The sequence below is a fragment of the Camellia sinensis genome, chromosome 3 (genome assembly GCF_055761805.1).
Source record: "Camellia sinensis isolate YWXY chromosome 3, ASM5576180v1, whole genome shotgun sequence".
Classification (NCBI taxonomy): Eukaryota; Viridiplantae; Streptophyta; class Magnoliopsida; order Ericales; family Theaceae; genus Camellia; species Camellia sinensis.
In genome coordinates this window covers 11,044,371-11,063,784 of record NC_138963.1, presented here as the reverse complement: position 1 = coordinate 11,063,784, position 19,414 = coordinate 11,044,371, and the positions used below count along the sequence as shown (strand labels likewise).

The 19,414-nt window shown below is 32.6% G+C and overlaps 3 protein-coding genes across 3 annotated transcripts; 1 reads left to right on the top strand and 2 right to left on the bottom strand.

Annotated features, from left to right (window-relative positions):
* Positions 1–3,931: 3,931 nt before the first annotated feature.
* LOC114283833 (phosphoinositide phospholipase C 2) lies at positions 3,932–10,397 on the top strand. The gene is made up of 9 exons (XM_028226704.2): positions 3,932–4,438; positions 5,922–6,118; positions 6,347–6,482; positions 6,574–6,840; positions 7,054–7,286; positions 8,062–8,179; positions 9,094–9,246; positions 9,332–9,418; positions 9,865–10,397. The coding sequence occupies exons 1-9, from the start codon at positions 4,121–4,123 to the stop codon at positions 10,156–10,158; spliced, it is 1,803 nt and encodes a 600-aa protein (XP_028082505.2). The 5' UTR covers positions 3,932–4,120; the 3' UTR covers positions 10,159–10,397.
* A 336-nt stretch (positions 10,398–10,733) lies between these two features.
* LOC114283835 (Rhodanese/Cell cycle control phosphatase superfamily protein) lies at positions 10,734–12,673 on the bottom strand. Its single transcript, XM_028226707.2, has 2 exons — positions 12,157–12,673; positions 10,734–11,233 (listed from the first exon to the last, which is right to left on the bottom strand). The coding sequence occupies exons 1-2, from the start codon at positions 12,615–12,617 to the stop codon at positions 11,032–11,034; spliced, it is 663 nt and encodes a 220-aa protein (XP_028082508.1). The 5' UTR covers positions 12,618–12,673; the 3' UTR covers positions 10,734–11,031.
* A 561-nt stretch (positions 12,674–13,234) lies between these two features.
* On the bottom strand, positions 13,235–17,628 carry LOC114283834 (uncharacterized). Its single transcript, XM_028226705.2, has 6 exons — positions 17,066–17,628; positions 15,302–15,427; positions 15,073–15,199; positions 14,874–14,955; positions 13,751–13,904; positions 13,235–13,649 (listed from the first exon to the last, which is right to left on the bottom strand). The coding sequence occupies exons 1-6, from the start codon at positions 17,390–17,392 to the stop codon at positions 13,515–13,517; spliced, it is 951 nt and encodes a 316-aa protein (XP_028082506.1). The 5' UTR covers positions 17,393–17,628; the 3' UTR covers positions 13,235–13,514.
* Between the last annotated feature and the right edge of the window lie 1,786 nt (positions 17,629–19,414).

Here is a 19,414-nt window from a genome sequence, read left to right as displayed (position 1 = left end):
AGGTTGGGTTACATCACTGACTAGTGACTAGTTACGTTTAAAGTTTTGTGATGATAATTTTGATATTTGATTAGGTATTGTTGTTATGGGTTTGGTGCAAGTTGTCATGCGTTGATGATAGAGACTAAAGATTTAAATCTTGTATTTTTATTTTTTAATCTACAATTAGTCATAGTTATGGAGCAGATAAACTGCTTTATTTATTTCCAGAAAACAGAAAGATGGTTTGTGAATCAAGTTTGTGCTGCATCTTCTTTGCTTTCCCCAGTTGTATTTGAGTGAATTTTTGGAGAATAATAAACAGGATAGTGCCTGGAGAATCTTTCTGGATTGGAGCTCATCAGATCCCAGTATGGGTCATATTTTGATGATTCGAATGATTTGTATCATTCATAAAAAAAAAAAAAACTAAATCTATCTGATAATTATAATGTTTTTATTTTATTACGTTTATTTTCAAAAAAGTAGAAAATAAGTACATTTTTAAAAAAATAAATCATCTATTTTTTAGAAATAAATATAATAAAATAAAAAATTATTATTATTAAATTAATTTAATTTTTTTCATAAATAATATATATAGAGTGTTACAAAATGAATACCTCAGATTCATAAGGAGACTCACGCCATGATAGGCCTCACTTGATGTAATAATTTATATAAAGGGTTTGTTCTAACTCAAAATTAATCAAAATATATATAAATTAATCCTGACATTCAATCATAAAAAATTAAAAAAACTACGCTTTTTGGTATAAAAATCCCCGCCCACCCACCATTTTTTTGTTGGTATGTCGGCCAGACTTGACTTAGACCTCTAGCCGACGTGAAGCCTCAGCTTTGTGTAGTGAGTGGTGGTGGTGATCCTCATTTTTGGTACATGGCTCTCCGATAGAATCATTAAAGATGGTTTGGAAAAGTCAAAAAGACAAGGACAAAATATCCATTGTGAAAGTGTGGTATCTCTTTCACTCCTGTTGGGCCATATTTAACACACGAGATAAGCATGCTTACATGATTTCCCATTTTTTATATCCTTCAAATTTTACTATTACTCTTGTTGCTGTTATTGATGATGGAGCCATTTAACACGTGAGATAAGCATGCTTACATGATTTCCTATTTTTTTTATATTCTTCAAATTTTAAAACAATATTTTTACTCGTTAAATTAAATTTTAAACATTATTAAGGGTTAGTTTGAGGTGTCTTAAAAAAGTGTACTTTTTGTCTTTTTACGAAAAGATGTACAGAAAAGTAGAGAGTGATATGATAAAAAATAAATAAAAAGATAAAAAGATGGATTATATAGTCTATGTCAAACCAACCCTAATTTAGGTACATATAAAATTATATATGAGCTAAAATTAGGGACAAGTTTCGTTGAGACCCACTATCACTTTGCGTAAAATCAACACAAAGCTTGTGATTGTGTTTGATAAAATTATGAATATTCTTAACATTTCCCATTATTAGAAGGTGAGATATCATATTGAAATTATAATTTTAATTATAATTATAATTTTTTTTGTTATATAGACTTTTACATGTATGTGCAGAAAAAAGACAATATCTCACAAATGAATGAGGCTCACGCTTCATTGTGAGGCATTTTGTGTTTTTTATGCAATTTTTTTTTCTTTCTCGATATTACTATATATGTTCAAAAAATTTATTTATGAATCACAAACATTCTAAATGTGACTTACATTTCACTAATTTTATATTCATGGTACATAATATTTTTGTTTATTTGTTTTTTTTTTTTTTTTCTTTTATTACTTCGGGTGTTGCTGCACATTGACTATATCATAATTATTTCAATTCTAATTTTATTTACACACTTGATAGTGGGAACAAAACACTTTTATAAAAGAAAAATCCTATACTTCAAATGGAATCCATCATATTTTAAACAAGATCCATCACTCTATTAATAATTATATTTTTTTCTAACAAATCCTTAAGTAATATGTATTCTAATTATTGTCTACGTGTGATATTCCCGGCAAACGAAGAATCATAAAGGGAATGACTTTCCTCCGGTCCGTAATCGAATTAGAGAGTATTGTTGAGCCGGTAGGCGCCTACCACGGGTCCCATTTCGATAATCCGAACTGTTCAATGTGTAGAACTCATCGAGTACTATATATTTATAAAAAATTAAGTTGATAGGATATCGATAATTATGTGATCAAATCAGATTTTTATAAGTCGTTTATTTTTCACCGTCTATTTTTTTCAAACAAAACTAATTTGATCACATAACTATCGATATCCGATCAATGTCATTTTTTACAGGCATATAATACTCGACAAGTTCTACACATTAACAATTCAGATTATCGAAACGGGACCCGTGGTGAGCCTCCACAGACCGAACAGTATTTTTCAATCCATGATTGGACTGGAGGGAAACCATTCCCAATCATAAAACACACTAAATAAATTTATCAATTATTTTTTTTATTACTTATCAAAAGTAAATCAATATTGAAAAATGTTTGAAACTCCCATTAATCTTCCACAATTCAACTCAAAATTATTTGATTTGATAAGTGTTAATTTTTGATTAGTTATAAATTCAATAATATGGGACCTACCACCCCTGTCATATCATTGTAAATGCGTGAGTGTAAAATGTGAGTCTATAACGTTATTAATCAACATTATCTTATCTCTAATATTTTCCACTACATAATTAATTGAGAATACTACATAACATTCTAAAACTATTAAGTAGTTAAAAATAAATAAATACAGATAATTCAATCACAAAAACAATTCTTTCACATGAGACCCTAATTAATTAAATATAGGGCAAAATATAAATACATATATAAAATTTATTTAAAATATAATTTGCCCTTTGTGATTTTAAAAATTATAAATATCTATTTCTTAAAAAAATTTATTTAACAAAAAGAATAGAAAAATTAATTTTTTAATTACTCTCTTATATAATAATAAAATTATTAAATTGTTAATTAAAATATATTGTTGATGTCATTAAAAACTTTTTTTTTTTTTATTAAAAAAAAAGACATTTCCAGGAGATATCATAGCATCTGTAGAGATATCATGTCAATTAAAAATTATTAATTAACTTAATAAAAAAGAGTCATTTATTGACGAGATGTAATTTTTAAAATTATATGTAGAATTCATATTTTAAAACAATGTCAAAAATATTTATTATAATTTGGATTAATTATCTACACGTGACATATTTGAAATGATTAACAGTGATCATATTAAATAATAATTAGTTAAAGAATTTAAATACGTGATATTTCAAGAATATTTAATAACTTCACTTTCGTTTTTTAATTTTCCACTTAGAACTAAACAAGCATCATTTTGCATGGTAATTATTTAGTAATTTTAGAATATAGATATATGACATTTTATAATGTTATGATTAGTAGGCAAAGTGAATATGTGAAATATTATGTTAAATGATTAAAAAATATGAAAAAAATATTAAATAATAATTAATTAAGAAATATGTGAATATCGAATAATTTCCAATCCTGCAGTGAGAGCACTAAAATGATAGCTAATTGGCCCGAACCTTGCTTGAGACCTCCCGTGGGAGTCCGACTCCCAAGCCATTCGCTGGATAAAAAAAAATAATAATAAATAAATTTTTTTTTTTTTTTGGCCAATCTGGACTCGAAACGCACGACCCCAGCAGCAGGGGTCGGAAGTTTTATTCCGGTCTTGTTTGGGAACAGGTTAATTTAATAATTTTTTGACTATTTAGTTAAAAATATAGGTAAAAAAAATTTGTATGTTTGAGATGATTTTTTAGTTAATTACGAAAAGATGTGTAAAAAATAAAGAGAAAAGAGAATCTTTAACATTTTAGTATGAGTGATTGACTTTTTGACTAATTTAATAACTTTTTGACTAATTAACTAAAATAGCCTCTTGTGAAACGAGGTCTCAATTCGCCCTCATCTACTCTCTCTCTCCTCTCTCCCTCTCTCTCTAGCCAACACCACCATAACTAGCCATGTCTCGTCTTCTTCTCTTTTTAAAAAAGTCTCAACGTAGAAACACTCATCTTTTATCACACTCACACTCACACTCACACTCACACTCACTCTCTCTCTAACATGTCGAAGCAAACATACAGAGTGTGCTTCTGTTTCACGCGAAGGTTCAAGCTGACAGTAGCCGAAGCGCCAGCGGAGATCAGAGACCTCTTCGACCGTTACTCCGAAAATGGAATCATGACCGTCGATCACCTTCACAGGTTCTTGATGGAGGCTGAGGGAGAAGATAAAGCCACAAAAGAACACGCAGAGTCGATCATGGAGTCTCTCAATGAACTCAAACACCTCAATATCTTCCATCGCAAAGGTCTCCATCTCGAAGCCTTCTTTCACTACCTCTTCAGCGACTCTAATCCTCCTCTCTCTCCTTCTCCTAAGGTAATTCAAACAAAATCATTCTTAATCTTTCTCGCTTTCGTAACCGCTCGAGTCAGATCCATTTCAGAGAAATAGTATATAGTGTTTGAGTTGAGAATTTGAAAATTTTAAGGACGCTGAAAATGTATTTAAGCTTTACTTGTTTACTGTTCAAGTCAATCTCAAACGAACTTTAATTTAGTTAAATTTTAATAGTAGATTGTTGAAATTTAATTTAAAAAACTTGACGATATTTAAACTGTATTTAAGCTTGAGTTGCTTATTGATTAAGTCAGATCTCAAATGAGCTTCAATTTAGTTAAATTTAAGTAAATTGATATTTTTTTTTTTTTATTATGTGCTGATCTGGAAAAAATGATTAACGAAATCTAAAATATATTTAAGTTTAACTGTTAAAATAAGTTGGGTACAATTTAAATTTGAGTAAATTGGTTTATTTTTTATATTACTTTAATGCAACCAACAAGGCTGTGGATTCGTGCCTATATATATATATATATATATATTTATACAAATCTGCCGCACCAGCATGGTGGCTCTGCTCACGTAAGCTGCCATGAGGTTTAAGTCCTGTTGTTTTTTGTTGTACTTAACTTTTTCTAGGGCTCTGCAATTGTAATTTTCATTAGGGCTCTGCAAAATATTGCTCAATCCGTACTGATCCGCTTGCTAACCATGGGTTGTTTGATCAGCGGTTTGAAATTTATAATCCACTTTCAAGACTGGCTTGCCCCGCCATAGTTGATACACTTATTTTTTAATTCCAATGAAATATCAAAGTAAAAATTAGTATGAGAGAGGTCTGACATGTGAAATTTGGTGCAAATTAGTGTTATATATATGAAAAATACTATGCAAATTAGTTATATTATGCAAATATGTGATAATTGTTTAAGGTTTTTCTTTAATCCGCTATCCATAGTTTGGTTTTAATTTTATTTTCAAACCACACTGCACCGCACCGCACCGCACACTCTCCTAATTTTCATGATGTATGTATGATATGCACATTACATTTATACATGGAGATTAAAATTATTGAACACTATTGAAGGTTAAAAAACAAGACCTTGCGAGAAGTAATTTTGGAAAAGGAAAGTGACCTTACGTTTTACCTTCAATTTGTAGTAACAAAAGTTACTTCATAGCTATAAAAGATTTTTTTTTTAAAAAAAAAAGAAAAAAGAAAGTAATTAATAGTTACCACTTGAGCAAACTATCTCATTATACCATATTGTGCACCCAAGGTTTTGGTGTTGAAGGGCCTTTATCATACAAGTGCCAATGACACTGTATATATATATGTTGTGACTGTGTCTTGAATTCAATCTAAATTTTGCTTGTGACCTTCATGACCCGACAAATCTGCAAATGACAAGGTTTCTTTGCATTTGATCTTGTGATTATTTTTAAAGTACATGTTTGTTATGCTCAAAATTTTATCACTAACCACATTTTTTGTGTTCTGTTTCTTTTGTTTCAGGTGCACCATGATATGACTGCGCCCTTGTCCCATTATTTCATATTTACGGGACATAATTCCTACCTAACGGGAAATCAGCTCAGCAGCGACTGTAGCGATGTGCCCATCATAGAAGCTTTGCAGAGAGGTGTAAGAGTAATTGAACTTGATATGTGGCCGAATTCCACCAAAGATAATATTGATATTCTTCATGGAAGGTAAATTGTGTGTGTGTGTGTGTGTGTTTTTTACATGCTTTTGATTTAAATGGTGAAATATCCAACAGAGTTTAGAAGAGATATGTGAATAAAATATACATGCTGAGGAGAAGAGAAGAGAGACTTTTTTCAAGATATGCCAAGAATGAACAAAGAGCAAGCGAAAGAGATTGATTTCAAACTACTTAACTTTATACTAGTAATGATAAACTTTCTTTATTTATGTAGGACACTTACTAACCCAGTGGAACTCATCAAGTGCTTGAGATCTATCAGGGAATATGCCTTTGTTGCATCTGAATATCCTCTCATAATAACTCTAGAAGACCATCTTACACCGAATCTTCAGGCTAAAGTTGCCGAGGTGAGTTTATGCTTTTATTTCAAACACGAGCCTTTTGTCATGGTTGGAAAAGTTTTCATTCTTATGACTGCAAATGAATTCCATTTCATAGATGGTCACTCAAACATTTGGAGATATACTGTTTTCCCCTGGGTCAGAATGCTTATTGGAATTCCCTTCACCGGAATCATTGAAGAAACGAATTATTATCTCAACTAAACCACCAAAAGAATATCTTGAAAGTAAGAGTAGTGTTAAGGAGAACAGCAATGATTCAAAGAACAACAATGATTCAAAGAAGTCAAAGGATTTGTCTGAGGAAGGAGCTTGGGGAGAGGAAGTTCTTGAGTTCAAAGATAAAGTTGAAGACTTTGATAAGGTACCTTGTCAATAACTTGTGTTCTGGCTAAACTTTAGATGAAACTATTATATTTGTTTATCGAGTAAATACATCAAGTCTATATCTACACTATAGATTCAAATTCTAGGCAATTTTCGGGGTATGTGTTTTTCTGGGTACATAGCATTTCTGTTGGGCAAATCAAGTTTTGTCCTATGATTGCTGAATTAATTACATTACCATATGGGAAAGAATGACACAGAGGATGCAGAGTGTCCAGATGAAGAATGTGTTGATGACGGGGATCACAAGTTGCAGCAGAATACTGCACCAGAATATAAGCGTTTGATTACTATTCATGCTGGCAAGGCGAAAGGCGAGATTAAAGAATGGCTAAGAGTGGATACTGATAAGGTTAGACGTATTAGCTTAAATGAACAAAAGCTGGAAAAGACTGTCAACACTAATGGAACAGATATTGTCAGGTAATTGTTAAGAAACTTTTAAGGTTTTTTTTTTTTTTCTCATTTCAGTAACATTATATATATTTATTGTCTCTTGTGATTATTTGTAGCATTAAAATCTATCAAATTATTTTGCACAAAGTCTTAGATTTATAGTTGAGTCAAGCATTTTGTCATCAGGAAGTATAAATATTCTCCTAATTGTCTAAAGTTGATTGTCCCTTCTGTGAACATTTGTTTGGCTAATTGTTTCCAGAAACCTTTTTTGAAAAAAATCCTATAAAAAATCCCCAGCTTTTAGGAAACACCAAAAAGTTGATTTCAAATTTAAAAAAAAAAACTGTTTTCGCACAAAAATGAAAATGATGTCTGTTTTCAAACTTTTCATTGCTTTATTTAGAAAAACACGATTAAAAAAAATTAAAAATACAGAACCAACCGGGAATTTTAGCACTTCAAATATTTATGAATCACTAGTCTTACTGTTCTTGCTCTAAACTGGGATATTGATACAACACATGCTGTGTTGAATCACAAATTTAGAAGGTCTCAATTCTTTCAACAAAAAAAAAAAAAAAAAAAAAATTAACCCCATTGTGACTCCAAGTTATTTTATGAATTTGGTGTCCGCTAGTAAACAAGAGGTCTACATATCCTAAGGGAATTTACATTTTAGTTAGCTTTATCTTTTCTTGATTTCTTGTTCAACAGCAATATGATTAAAAACCTTCATGACGAATTGTTACCAAGTCTCGTATTCTTCTGTTTCCAACCCCTGGTGACTGGTTTCTTGTAGGTTTACCCAGAGAAATATATTGAGGGTATATCCAAAAGGTACGCGGTTTGATTCATCAAATTACAATCCATTAATTGGGTGGACGCATGGAGCTCAGATGGTCGCATTTAATATGCAGGTTTAATTACCATAATGTCTCTAATTCTACATCATTATGCTTTCAAAGATATTTGGAATTGTTTTTTGGGTGAATAATTTGGAATTGTTTTGCTATGAAGTGTGCCCATAAAAAAGATACAGTATATCTAACATCAACAAAGTCATTGTGAAAATAATAGCTATGTAAATAGGGAACCTAAGTAAAAATAGGAATTTGATATGATATTGAACACTATGTTAATGAATATTCCTGATTTTGTGACAGCAAAATTCAATGCATTAAATTAAGTTACATTCTTGGACAAGACACTTCTGAAAGAAACTTGTAATTAACATAAGTTACGTTTTTCCCTTCTATATTAGTTTTTGTATTGTAGTGTATGCAATATACAATGTAGTTGGCTTCCTCCTAGCATTTGTATAATAAAAAAAAATGCAGGGACATGGAAGCAGTAGTTGACTACTTACAGAAATTATCAAGTATCCATGATATAGGACAACTTCAGGAAATTTGAAGGCTATATAAAATTGGATTTGTGGCAGATTTAGCTTTCGAAAATCATTTAGGATTAGGGTTTAAAAGGTAGAATAGAAATTCAAGGGTTCATAGAAGGAAAAAGGCTTAAATTAGCTAGAATTCAAAGTTGACGTTGCTGTAGGTTGCTGCACGGATTTCAAAAGGCTTAAAAACTTCACCAAAGATGATTTTAAAAAGACAAAAGAAAAAAAACGGAAAAAAGAGAGACAACTTTAAGCTGGCATCCAAAGGCGGTGAATTCCTGAAATTGAACTCATACGTGGAAATAATCATTTATTTTGACGGAACGTTAAGTGCCTATTAGTTTTTTCACCTTATCTTCTATGATTTTAGGTAGGGTACATTAACATGCCATCAATTTTATTGTACTAACTATAATTATGTTTGGATAACAGGGTCATGGCAGGTCACTTTGGTTGATGCAAGGATTGTTCCGAGGCAATGGTGGGTGTGGATATGTGAAAAAACCAGATATTTTACTGAAAGTTGGTCCTGATGATGAGGTATTTGATCCTAAAAAGAAATTACCAGTGAAGAAAACTCTTAAGGTGGGAGAAACTTTTACCCATTTTCTTTCAATTTATATAAGCCATTGAAAGTGCCTTTTGACTTAGCTTTGATGTTGCCACACAGGTGAAAATATATATGGGTCAAGGCTGGTATTTGGATTTCCATCGCACACACTTTGACTTATATTCCCCACCTGACTTCTATGTAAAGGTGTGCCTCAAAAAAGATCTTCCTGCTAAATTTTCTGTTCACCCTCTTCTCGTAAAGATCACTGAAATTGTCATGATGGAAAATGAAAGAAAAATTTATTTTCTAGTATGCTTTTGTTTTATATGACTTTTTTGTGAGAAAGTTATACCAGTTGGCTACTTCATGAGAATATTTTTATTGTAGCTTTTGCAAGAAAGTGGAAGCCAAGTTACCAGCTGATATGGGTTGTACAAGAATTTTTCGTTTCTTGAATTTTTCACCACTCCGATGCTTACACAAACACGGAAAATGTTTTCATTTTTTCTCATTCCTACACTTTCCATCACTTTTATCCTAAACAAACTCTGCGTTAGAGTAATAGGGATAAGGAAATGATGCTCAAAAAGATTTGTTTTTACTCTCTCTCTCTCTCTTGTGATTGTGTGACTAAATGGTTTGCCAAGCAGGTTGGAATTGCTGGAGTGCCAGCTGATTCAGGTATGAAGAAAACAAAGGCGATTGAAGATAATTGGATACCAACATGGGAAGAGGAGTTTGAATTTCCATTGACGGTTCCAGAGCTGGCTTTGCTTCGGATTGAAGTTCATGAGTATGACATGTCTGACCAGGATGATTTTGGAGGCCAAACATGCCTTCCTGTTTCAGAGTTGCGAACAGGGATTCGAGCTGTACCACTCTATAACCAGAAGGGAGAAAAGTACAGGTCTGTGAAGCTACTCGTGCGTTTTGAATTCGTCTGATGTTTCTCTGCCTGTAAAAAATCATCTCTTGTTCAGCTCCATCTTTGGTTTGTATCTATTCAGTTGTTTTCTACATCACCTAATTGTTGCTGCTGCAACAATTTGTCGAGAAATTCATAAAACTATCATTGTTGTCTGATCTTTAGCACCTTTCATCTTGTGCAAGTAGTTAATGTTTACTGTACAAAAAGCTGAACCTTGGGATACTGGTGTTATGCTTGAATTTTTACATTTTATCATCTTTGCTGTTGCAACTTATATGCATTCTCTATTCTTCTTGTTTAAGTTTGATTTAACTTGTCATGTGATTTGTATCCAATGACCAGAAAAGCAACAATTTTTTGACTTGTACAAAATTCGATTATAGAATTGGCTCGGTTCCCATGTGACAGAGTTATGTCCAGTCCTCTAATCGATTTCTGTGTTCTTAGATTTCTTCTAAAAGCAATAAAATGAACTGTCTTTCATATGGCCTTTGAAAAAATAACCCTCTCTTTATTGGGTAGTGGCGGAAGTGTTACCAAGAATCTTTCAAAATCAGATAAAACGAAAACAATATTACGTACCCAGAAAAATATCTCGAATTTGGAATGTATAATCATATTTTTTTTGGGATGTGGCATACACCATCCAAGTTTAAATCTACATCATAGATTCAAATTTTTGGACACTTTTTTGAGTTTTTTCTAGGTTGCATAGTGTCTATGTTCCTCAAATCACATAAGCTAAACATGTGGACAGGAATACTTGGATAATCAGCTGAATTTGTATGCTCAAAATGCATTATTACCTTCTTCTGCTTAAATGGACAAGGACACACCAGAAACAAAACAAAATATGATGAGAAACTAATCACAGCCACCATCAGAAGGTTTAAGCCTTGTTTCCCACAGCTTGTAACAGTACAAGCAATTGAAGGAAGTAATAGGACACCCCCCCTATTGTGGCATACTGCAATTTTTCAGTCCCTTCAACATTGGGGAAATCATCTTCTCCGGCACGATTGAATCCTCCAGCCAACCATCCCAAGTTCCCATATCCTCCTTCGTGCAGTTTTGAAACCGCCATTATAGACCTGTACGAGCAACAACTGAATCTCAATATTTTGATTATAGTAAATACTTTGCTGACGTGTATTGTTATGATTAAAAAGAGCTGCCAAAAAAAATATATATATATATATATATGATAGAAGATCCTTTATCCTAGTATCAATAATTTCATTTAAATGCAGAAATTCTGAAGTGAAAAAGTACATTCATTTTAGTCTTCATTTGATGAAGTCTGAGAGTGGTAGATTGAGGCATACTTAACCTTCGACATAAATATGTACAAAGTATTGTCTTTTAAGTTCGAACCCACAGCCTCAAAGTTAATAGGTTGAGTTTGAAAAGCAAAAATTTTATAGAAAAATAACTATAAATAGAAATTAGGCTGCAAAATATATAATATGGAAATTTCTCAAGAATTTTAGTGCATCCACAGGTTGAGGATCATGTTTGAAGTCAAAATTGATGTTTATGTTATGGAAAAGAGGAAGATGAGAAAAGTTAAAAATACAACACATACAAACACAAAAAAATTTACGTAGTTCGGCTAAAGACTATGTTTATGAAGAGATTCCTTATGAATGTAAAGATTATAATAAGTTGACTCTCTCCCTCTCAACATCCCTTTTACAGAAACTCACAATATAATCATAATCTTAAAACCTAAAATAAGCTAGTATATAAAAATTAAAAAACAAATCGGGTCCAAAAATATACCTAAATACAAATAATGGGTCAGATAATTAATCAGGCTGTGCAGATCTCCAATGTGTAATAAGCATAATCTAAATTGAAATTAAGACACACACAATAATTAAGATACAAGTCTTTGTCTATTTATTAACATACTATAAGATTCTTGAAATAAAAAAAGGCATTCAAGATTAAATACTCAACCCCCCCAAAAAAAAAAAGAGGAAAAAAGAAAGAGCAAATCAAGTTGTCTCGCCTAAGTCCTTCACCACAAGCTACAAGGAGCTTAGTGTCCTTATCAGGGACCTCCATTTCCACTTTCTCAACAAACTCTGGATTTATCATTGTGAAATTTTGGCCAGTCCATAACCCAATGTACCCAAAATGAACCCACTTCTTCAGCAGAGTTAGAAGACTATTGTCCATGTCCTTGACAAAGAGTGGCACGTGCAGTGACCCTTTCACACGTGCCTTCTCTCTCTCCCACTCAGGCCTTATGTCCAGTAATATGTAGCCTTCAGACTCCATGGCTGAGGCTGCATCTTTGGGCCTTATGGGCCGGACCGTGCCGGACTGTAAGAGTTGTTGGGCTTTCCCGGAAACTGCATTTACTTGTAGAGATGATAACCGGTGGTGATTGGTGGTGGTGGTGGAGAGGGGTGGCTTTGGTTGGGTGTCATGAGTTAAGGTGTGGAACTGTATCAGTTGAATTGCCATCTCTCTCTCTTTCTCTCTCTTCCTCTCTCTCCTTATCTTTAACCGATTTTCAATATTGGAATTTTTGCACCCATATTTAAAGTGTATTTGTATGTTACTACTACTTATTTTGTAATTTTACATTTTAACCATGAATTTGTAGAACTAGTTGCAAATACACCCCTACTCTGAGTTTGTGACATAAATGTTTACCTTGCCCACTCTTTCGTACAGATTATTTATGAAAGAGGTAAAATTGATTGGATTGGTAATTGTAATTACATAATTTTATTATATTATCTTTAAAAAAATAGACAAATTATGTTTAAAAAAATACTTGCCATTTATTTTTTAGAAGTAAAAAATAAAATGATACAATGCATCCAAATTCTTGTTCCAGATTATGGGCTTACTTTTTTAATGAATATAATTGTTGGATTTAGATAAGTTCCATTACATGATTGAAATTGAGGTCTCTAATCTAATCCATTAGATTATGTAAATTAATTTTTTTTATAAAAATAATCCCTTAATTGTGTTTAAATTTAAAACACAAACAAACACATGATTATGAGGCCTCAATACTTGACTAGCACTATCAAATCCAAAACATGAATCAATACAAACACATGATGAGATGGTGATAAAAAAAATTATATAAATTTCACAAATCAAAATACACCTTCCTGGACAGGCACCGATAAATTTTGACAACTATTCCAAAACCTTTTCTGCATTCACCATACCAAATTAGGACGAAATGAATTGAAGTGAACCTTGCAGTGAAATTAAAGAATTTTGGTCAGTGGAGAACCCTTTACTCAGCAATAACATGTGACGCTTGCCAGATAAACGCAACGACGCAGACCAGCTCGGTTGCTTGAGAACATTCACTGCTTGTCGTTACTAATGTTTGTCTCACACCCTCAAGTTGGATGCAGGAATTCCGTGCAATTGAAACCACTCGGGCATGTGGAACTTTTCATAGAGTACAGGCTGGACATCTTTCTGAAGAGATAGCTGTCTGAGGAAAGGAAGGATGACCTCCAATAACTACATAATAAGCCACACCGAAAAAAATAAATTAAAAAATAACAATAAACTGAAAATATCATTAGAAATTAAAAATTCATTGCATTGGAATAACCATATACCTGATCATCCTGTGGTTGTTCGGCAGAGAATGGAACACATGGTATTCCATTCATTGGTTGCAACAAGAAACTGAATGGGTTGTTGTCAACAATAACTACTCGACTAAACTGTTTCGATAAACAAGACAAATCCTTGACATGTTCTCGATATTCCCTGTGATTTATGCAATGAAGAATCTTTATCAATGCAGCTTGACAATATTTGGAATCAATGAAAGTTCAGTTACATTGATAATGAAAGTGGAAAACAGGCTCCATTTTGTTTGTATGCACGCATGTGTAATACTACAGATAAATGCATTCGTACATGTGTAGATTGTGTAGATTGCATGCACACAACCAGATGCAAATGCCTAGAGAGAAGAGATGCATAAAAAAGGACTCATGCGGCCGACCCTGCTTGATTGGGACACAATGCTTAGTTTGGTTTCGTTTGAATTTCAACAATATACCATCCAGATGCCATTGTATGAACACAGATTGAAATTAACGTCAGCAGAATCTTGAGCACAACACTCTCACTGAATACAAATTAAGCCTAAGGTCTTCAACAGCTTGGTTTGAGCCTTTACCATATGGATGATCAAAAGGCCAATAAAAAGGAAATCGCAGCATCTGAAAGTAGGCATTAATGGATGATATTTTGTTGTTTTGGTGTGCTTTACTAGTGCTGCAATTTTGTTTAGCACGGAACAATTCTCAAGAAAGAAACCTTGTAAACAAAACCTATGTCACAGAAGCCTGTCTATCTGTTTCCCGACACTTTGCCTCTGAATTCAGAAGAAAAGCCCTTGTAGAAGAAACAATGTTGAATGAGAGGAAGGACGCTCATCCATAATTACCAAATCTTTTTTCTCCCTTCTCTCGGTTCCACACCCATTCACTTTCTTCATAGATTTTCTTCCTTTTCAATTGTTTCTAGTCCTCTCTTTCCCACAGCAACAAAAGTTTATAGATCAATTATTCACTCAACCAACTTAGGAAAAATGGGTTTTTTAGAGATTCATACATCAGCTTTTTGTCAAATAGCAATATTAGATACACATAACACAGCCAACAATTATTGACAGGTAGCAGGAATGCTTACAGCCAATAAATATTGTCAGGTGGAAGCAGTACTTACGTGCTAACTGTTGAAGGTCGATATAGACGAAGGCAAAATTGCTTTTCCACATCTATTTTGTCAACAAGTGGTCTGGCATAGTCTGTGTGGCTCACAAAGAAAATAAGCAATAAACATGAGAAAAAATCGGAGAGCAGTAGCAGGAAGAGAAGGGGCTGGGGGGTGAGCTATGTCATGAAATTGGGAATAGCATGCACACCTTCAAGACCAGCAGTGAACAGAACAATATCAGCAAATTCACCAATCTGTTTTAAGAACTGGTGTAAACCTGGCCGCTCAAAGACTGTCACATAACTGACCTTAGGATTTCCATCACTTTCCTTCAACTGGTAACATATTCAAATTATATAATTGTTTAACTAAGAAATAAATATATTATAACAAAAATTCAAAGCAGGAGAGAGAGAGAGAGGGTGATCAAGACTGACCTCTGAACATACACATTCCAATTCAAAGCACTTCAGTCCTGCTTCTACTGCCAGAGTACGAAGAGCAGCAGGCAAGCTAGACGTTTCATAGGCACATACTAGGGTTTCATCTAAGTCGAGAACCACCTGTACCAAGGGCACAAACAGAGATTTATTTTTTCTGTATCCAGCTTTTCTAACAATAGATTTAGGAGAACTCAGCAAATAAATTTAAGGAGAATATAGTTCTAGATATAGCATATGGCCACGCGGCTACCAATTTTTTGTGTTAAGTTCAACCCTAAATTTAGCAAAATAGCATATAGGCAAGGATTCATGTGGATAATCTCAATAGGTTTGGGGTATTTTCATCAAAGCATGGCATACATACAAAATTATCTCATTTGTTATATATATCATAGGTGCTGTAATTTTGATTAGGGACTGCTTCTTTATTGTGCACAAGGAGACCATATTTCTTGTGCATCGTATCCAGTTAACCTAATCAATTCATCAAACCAAAATTTGTTTTAGTGCAAGTTTCTGGATGCAAGGGATTTCTGAACAAATTACGTGGAATATTGAATTTATGCCCTAAAATATATGGTGCATAGTTGCAAACTAAAAGACTAAAACAGAAACTAAAAGATCTACATTCCAAATACAATGCAATTATATAAAGTAAAAGACAGTTCCTTTTTGCAAATCCATGTAAATAGTTTTTGGCCTTTTTCACCTCTTAAGATAGTCCACAAATCAAGTTGATATGTAAGTGACAGATCAAACATTCATGGCACCCCACTTGGGTTTATTATTATTTGTTTGTTTACTTCAGAATATTTTCCCTCAGCTTCAGATTCTTACAGAGTCCTTATAAATTGTTGAGTCTTTCTGAATTTCCAGTGTTCAAGCAAATTTCTGAAAGTTATAACTCATATTTTGTTACTCTTCCAAGTTCCAAGTCAATTTTTTTATTAAAAAAAAAACACAACACATAACACAACACAACACAACACAACACAACAAGTTGGTCATTGTTATCCATAAAACTTGAATGCATAGTTTTGTTATCACTTAGCGGTAGCAATCAAATGAGTGAAAAGAAAAAAGAAAAGAAACCTAATGATTGTCTCGTAAGGTATGTTATTTTCTAGTAGAAATTATGACATATATTCAAGTTAACTCATATCTGTCAATGTAATCAGAGCCTGAAAACCACTCATGCAAAAACTTTCATTCATCTTTCATAATTAGTCTACATAAGATTTGAAGACATACCACCGAAGGCATATGTAAAGCAATTTATTTTTTCAAAAAAATAAAAAATAAAAAACTTCATATAGATAGTAGAAACTCAAAATTTAAACACTAAACTGGTGAAGTTCATCAGCTCGATACAACTCACAACAAGAACACATTTATTTATTTATTTTTATTTTTCAAGGGACAACAAGAACACAATTGATTAACAATGATTAGCACAAAATAGATGCTCCATTTAAACCATTATAACACAACTTTAAAAGGGCAATTTGAATAATTTCCAAATCCAAACTTAAAAAGTACTTGATTTATAGACGATTAACATTAAGCTAATGTAAATTAATCACATAACTCCCAAATTAATTTCAAAACTAAACCATAAAACGAACACAAAATCACAAATTCAAAATTCAATAGTACCAAAAAATCATAATCAGCCAATTCACATGATATTCAAAATTCAAAATCGGAATCACCGATCTGCAGGCATTAATATTACAATTCAACAACATCAAATCAAACCTTCAATTTCTCGATTTGGTGATCATCGCCGCCGCCGTGGTTTTCGACTTTGTCAACGAAAAAGTGCGCCGGAGACAACGTAGGCGGCGACGGCGGAGGCTCGCCGAGGGGGAGCTCGACGACAGGCAAGGGCTTGAAGGACGGTGAAGAAGAAGAGAGAAGAGAGTGTTGAAAACCTATGAAAGAGAGAAACTGAGCCATGGAAGGTGTGATCGTGAAGATCTGGAGAAGGATTTGGAAGAGAAAAGCCAACCAATTCACCAGAGCTCTCCATAGTTGCAGAGACCAAGGCACGCACACTTCTGCCTGAGCAAGCTGATGCGCCATATGGAGAGAGAGAAGACAAATCTCTCTCTGTATATATATATATATATGTAGGGAGAGAGGAGAAATCTGTATCTATCTGTATATATATAGATAGAGAGAGAGAGAGAGAGAGAGAGAGAGAGAGTATTATTGATGGCGTTGATTGGATTAATCGTTGGCGAGCAGAGAGAGAAAGAGTTGGGGATCTTTTTTTCCCCTTGCGGACAATAATGGGAACGAATCTTCTATTGGCGTATGTGAATTGGAATATGCTGTTTTTGCAATATTGGGTTAACTTTGCAATGGCTTACGTGGCAAGCTACTAGTGAATATTTGCAAGATTTCAATTGTTAATTACAAGCAGGGTGGGCCTCAGGTCAACAATGCTACGTACCACTAAATTCTTACCAGTAATACCACCACTAATAATGTGACAAGTAAAAAAAAAAAAAAAAACTAAGATACAAAACACATGTGGCAGTGGATGACCTACTGCCACATCCCTAGTGCAACCGCTAATTAGTGGTCTGCATCATTTTTTGGCCTCAGGTTTAGGAAATGAAACTCCTCTTACATTGAAAAAAAAAATTATAAATAAAAAGATAAGTTATAACTTTTTTATTTGTTCGTAGTCATAAAAAAAATTTACTTGCACGTATAATTATTAAAATTATAAATAAAAATTTACTTTCATATATTAAGATAGGAAACAATCATTACAAATACTCAAAAAAAAAAAAAAATCTGATCTTGTTGCTCTATAGTTTAGCAATATCCAATTTATAATTGAACCAACTATCACATAAATATTACTCTTCTCACATTTTTAGTTGCAAAATCAGTAATGAAGCTTTCATAATCGAATTTATCCACCATATCATTTTTAATGGATAACAAAGCTAATCTATTCAATTTGTGGACTGTGTTTTCATTTTTTATTTTTTTGGACCCTATGTTCAATTGGGCCTTTAGTATTTGAGTTTTTTTTTTTTTAATATCTAAAACACAAAATTATATTTGAGGCTCCTCTATTTTTAACTCAAATTTGGGGGCTCAAGGCGCAGGCCTCTCTTGCTTGCCCTCAGGGCCAGGCTTGATTACAAGAACTATTTGGGATTATCATTTTATCAATAATGTTTGGAAGCTCTAATTTGAGAGCTCTAATGGTGAGTCTCACATGGTGATGTAATGTTTTGGTTTGTGTGTGTGTTTTTTTTTTTTTTTTTGAGTCACATCACTAGAACTCATATTAGAGCTCTAGTTTTAGAATTCTCTATCACTACCCATCATTTTATACTCTAGTTCATGAATTTGTATATATTGGGGGTGTTTGTTTCAGCTTTTCAGAGCTAACTTATGGCTTTTAGCTTTGAAAAAGTTATTTTGGACTATTTAGTTCAGCTTATTTCAAACAGCTTATTTTAACTCAAAAAAGCTGATTCTGAGAAGCTGCTCACCCCTTACTTTTGATTATCAGCTTCTGCTGTGGACATGTTAAGTTTTGGTTCTATTCTTAAATTTTTTTATTTTTTATTTTTTTAAAAATAGAAAAAGACCAAAATAGACTATAGATTATTATTATTATTATTTTTGAGAAATGTAGACGAACAAAAAATAAAAATTAATTGAAAAAGTTATTTCACAGCTTATTTAACAAACACTACTCAGCAATTTAAATCTATAATCCAACAGCTACATCAAACAGATTAACAACTTCTGATTAAAATCATAATCTATAATATGTTAAGTTATAATCTATAAGCTGTTTTAACAGCTACACCAAACGGGGCCATTGGGAGTGGTTGGTGTAACTGTTGAAATTATACCTTAATAGATTATAAATCATAACTTTAATAAAAAGTTGTTAATCTATTTAGATTATGTTTGGCATAATTTTTTTGACTATTTTAGTCACAAAAAGATAAAATATGCTAAAAAATTAATAAGATAAAATGTCATATCCAAATCATAATCATTTCATTTTTTTTCTTTCACAAAACTTTAAAAAATCAAAAAACTTATCCCAAACGAGACTTTTTAACC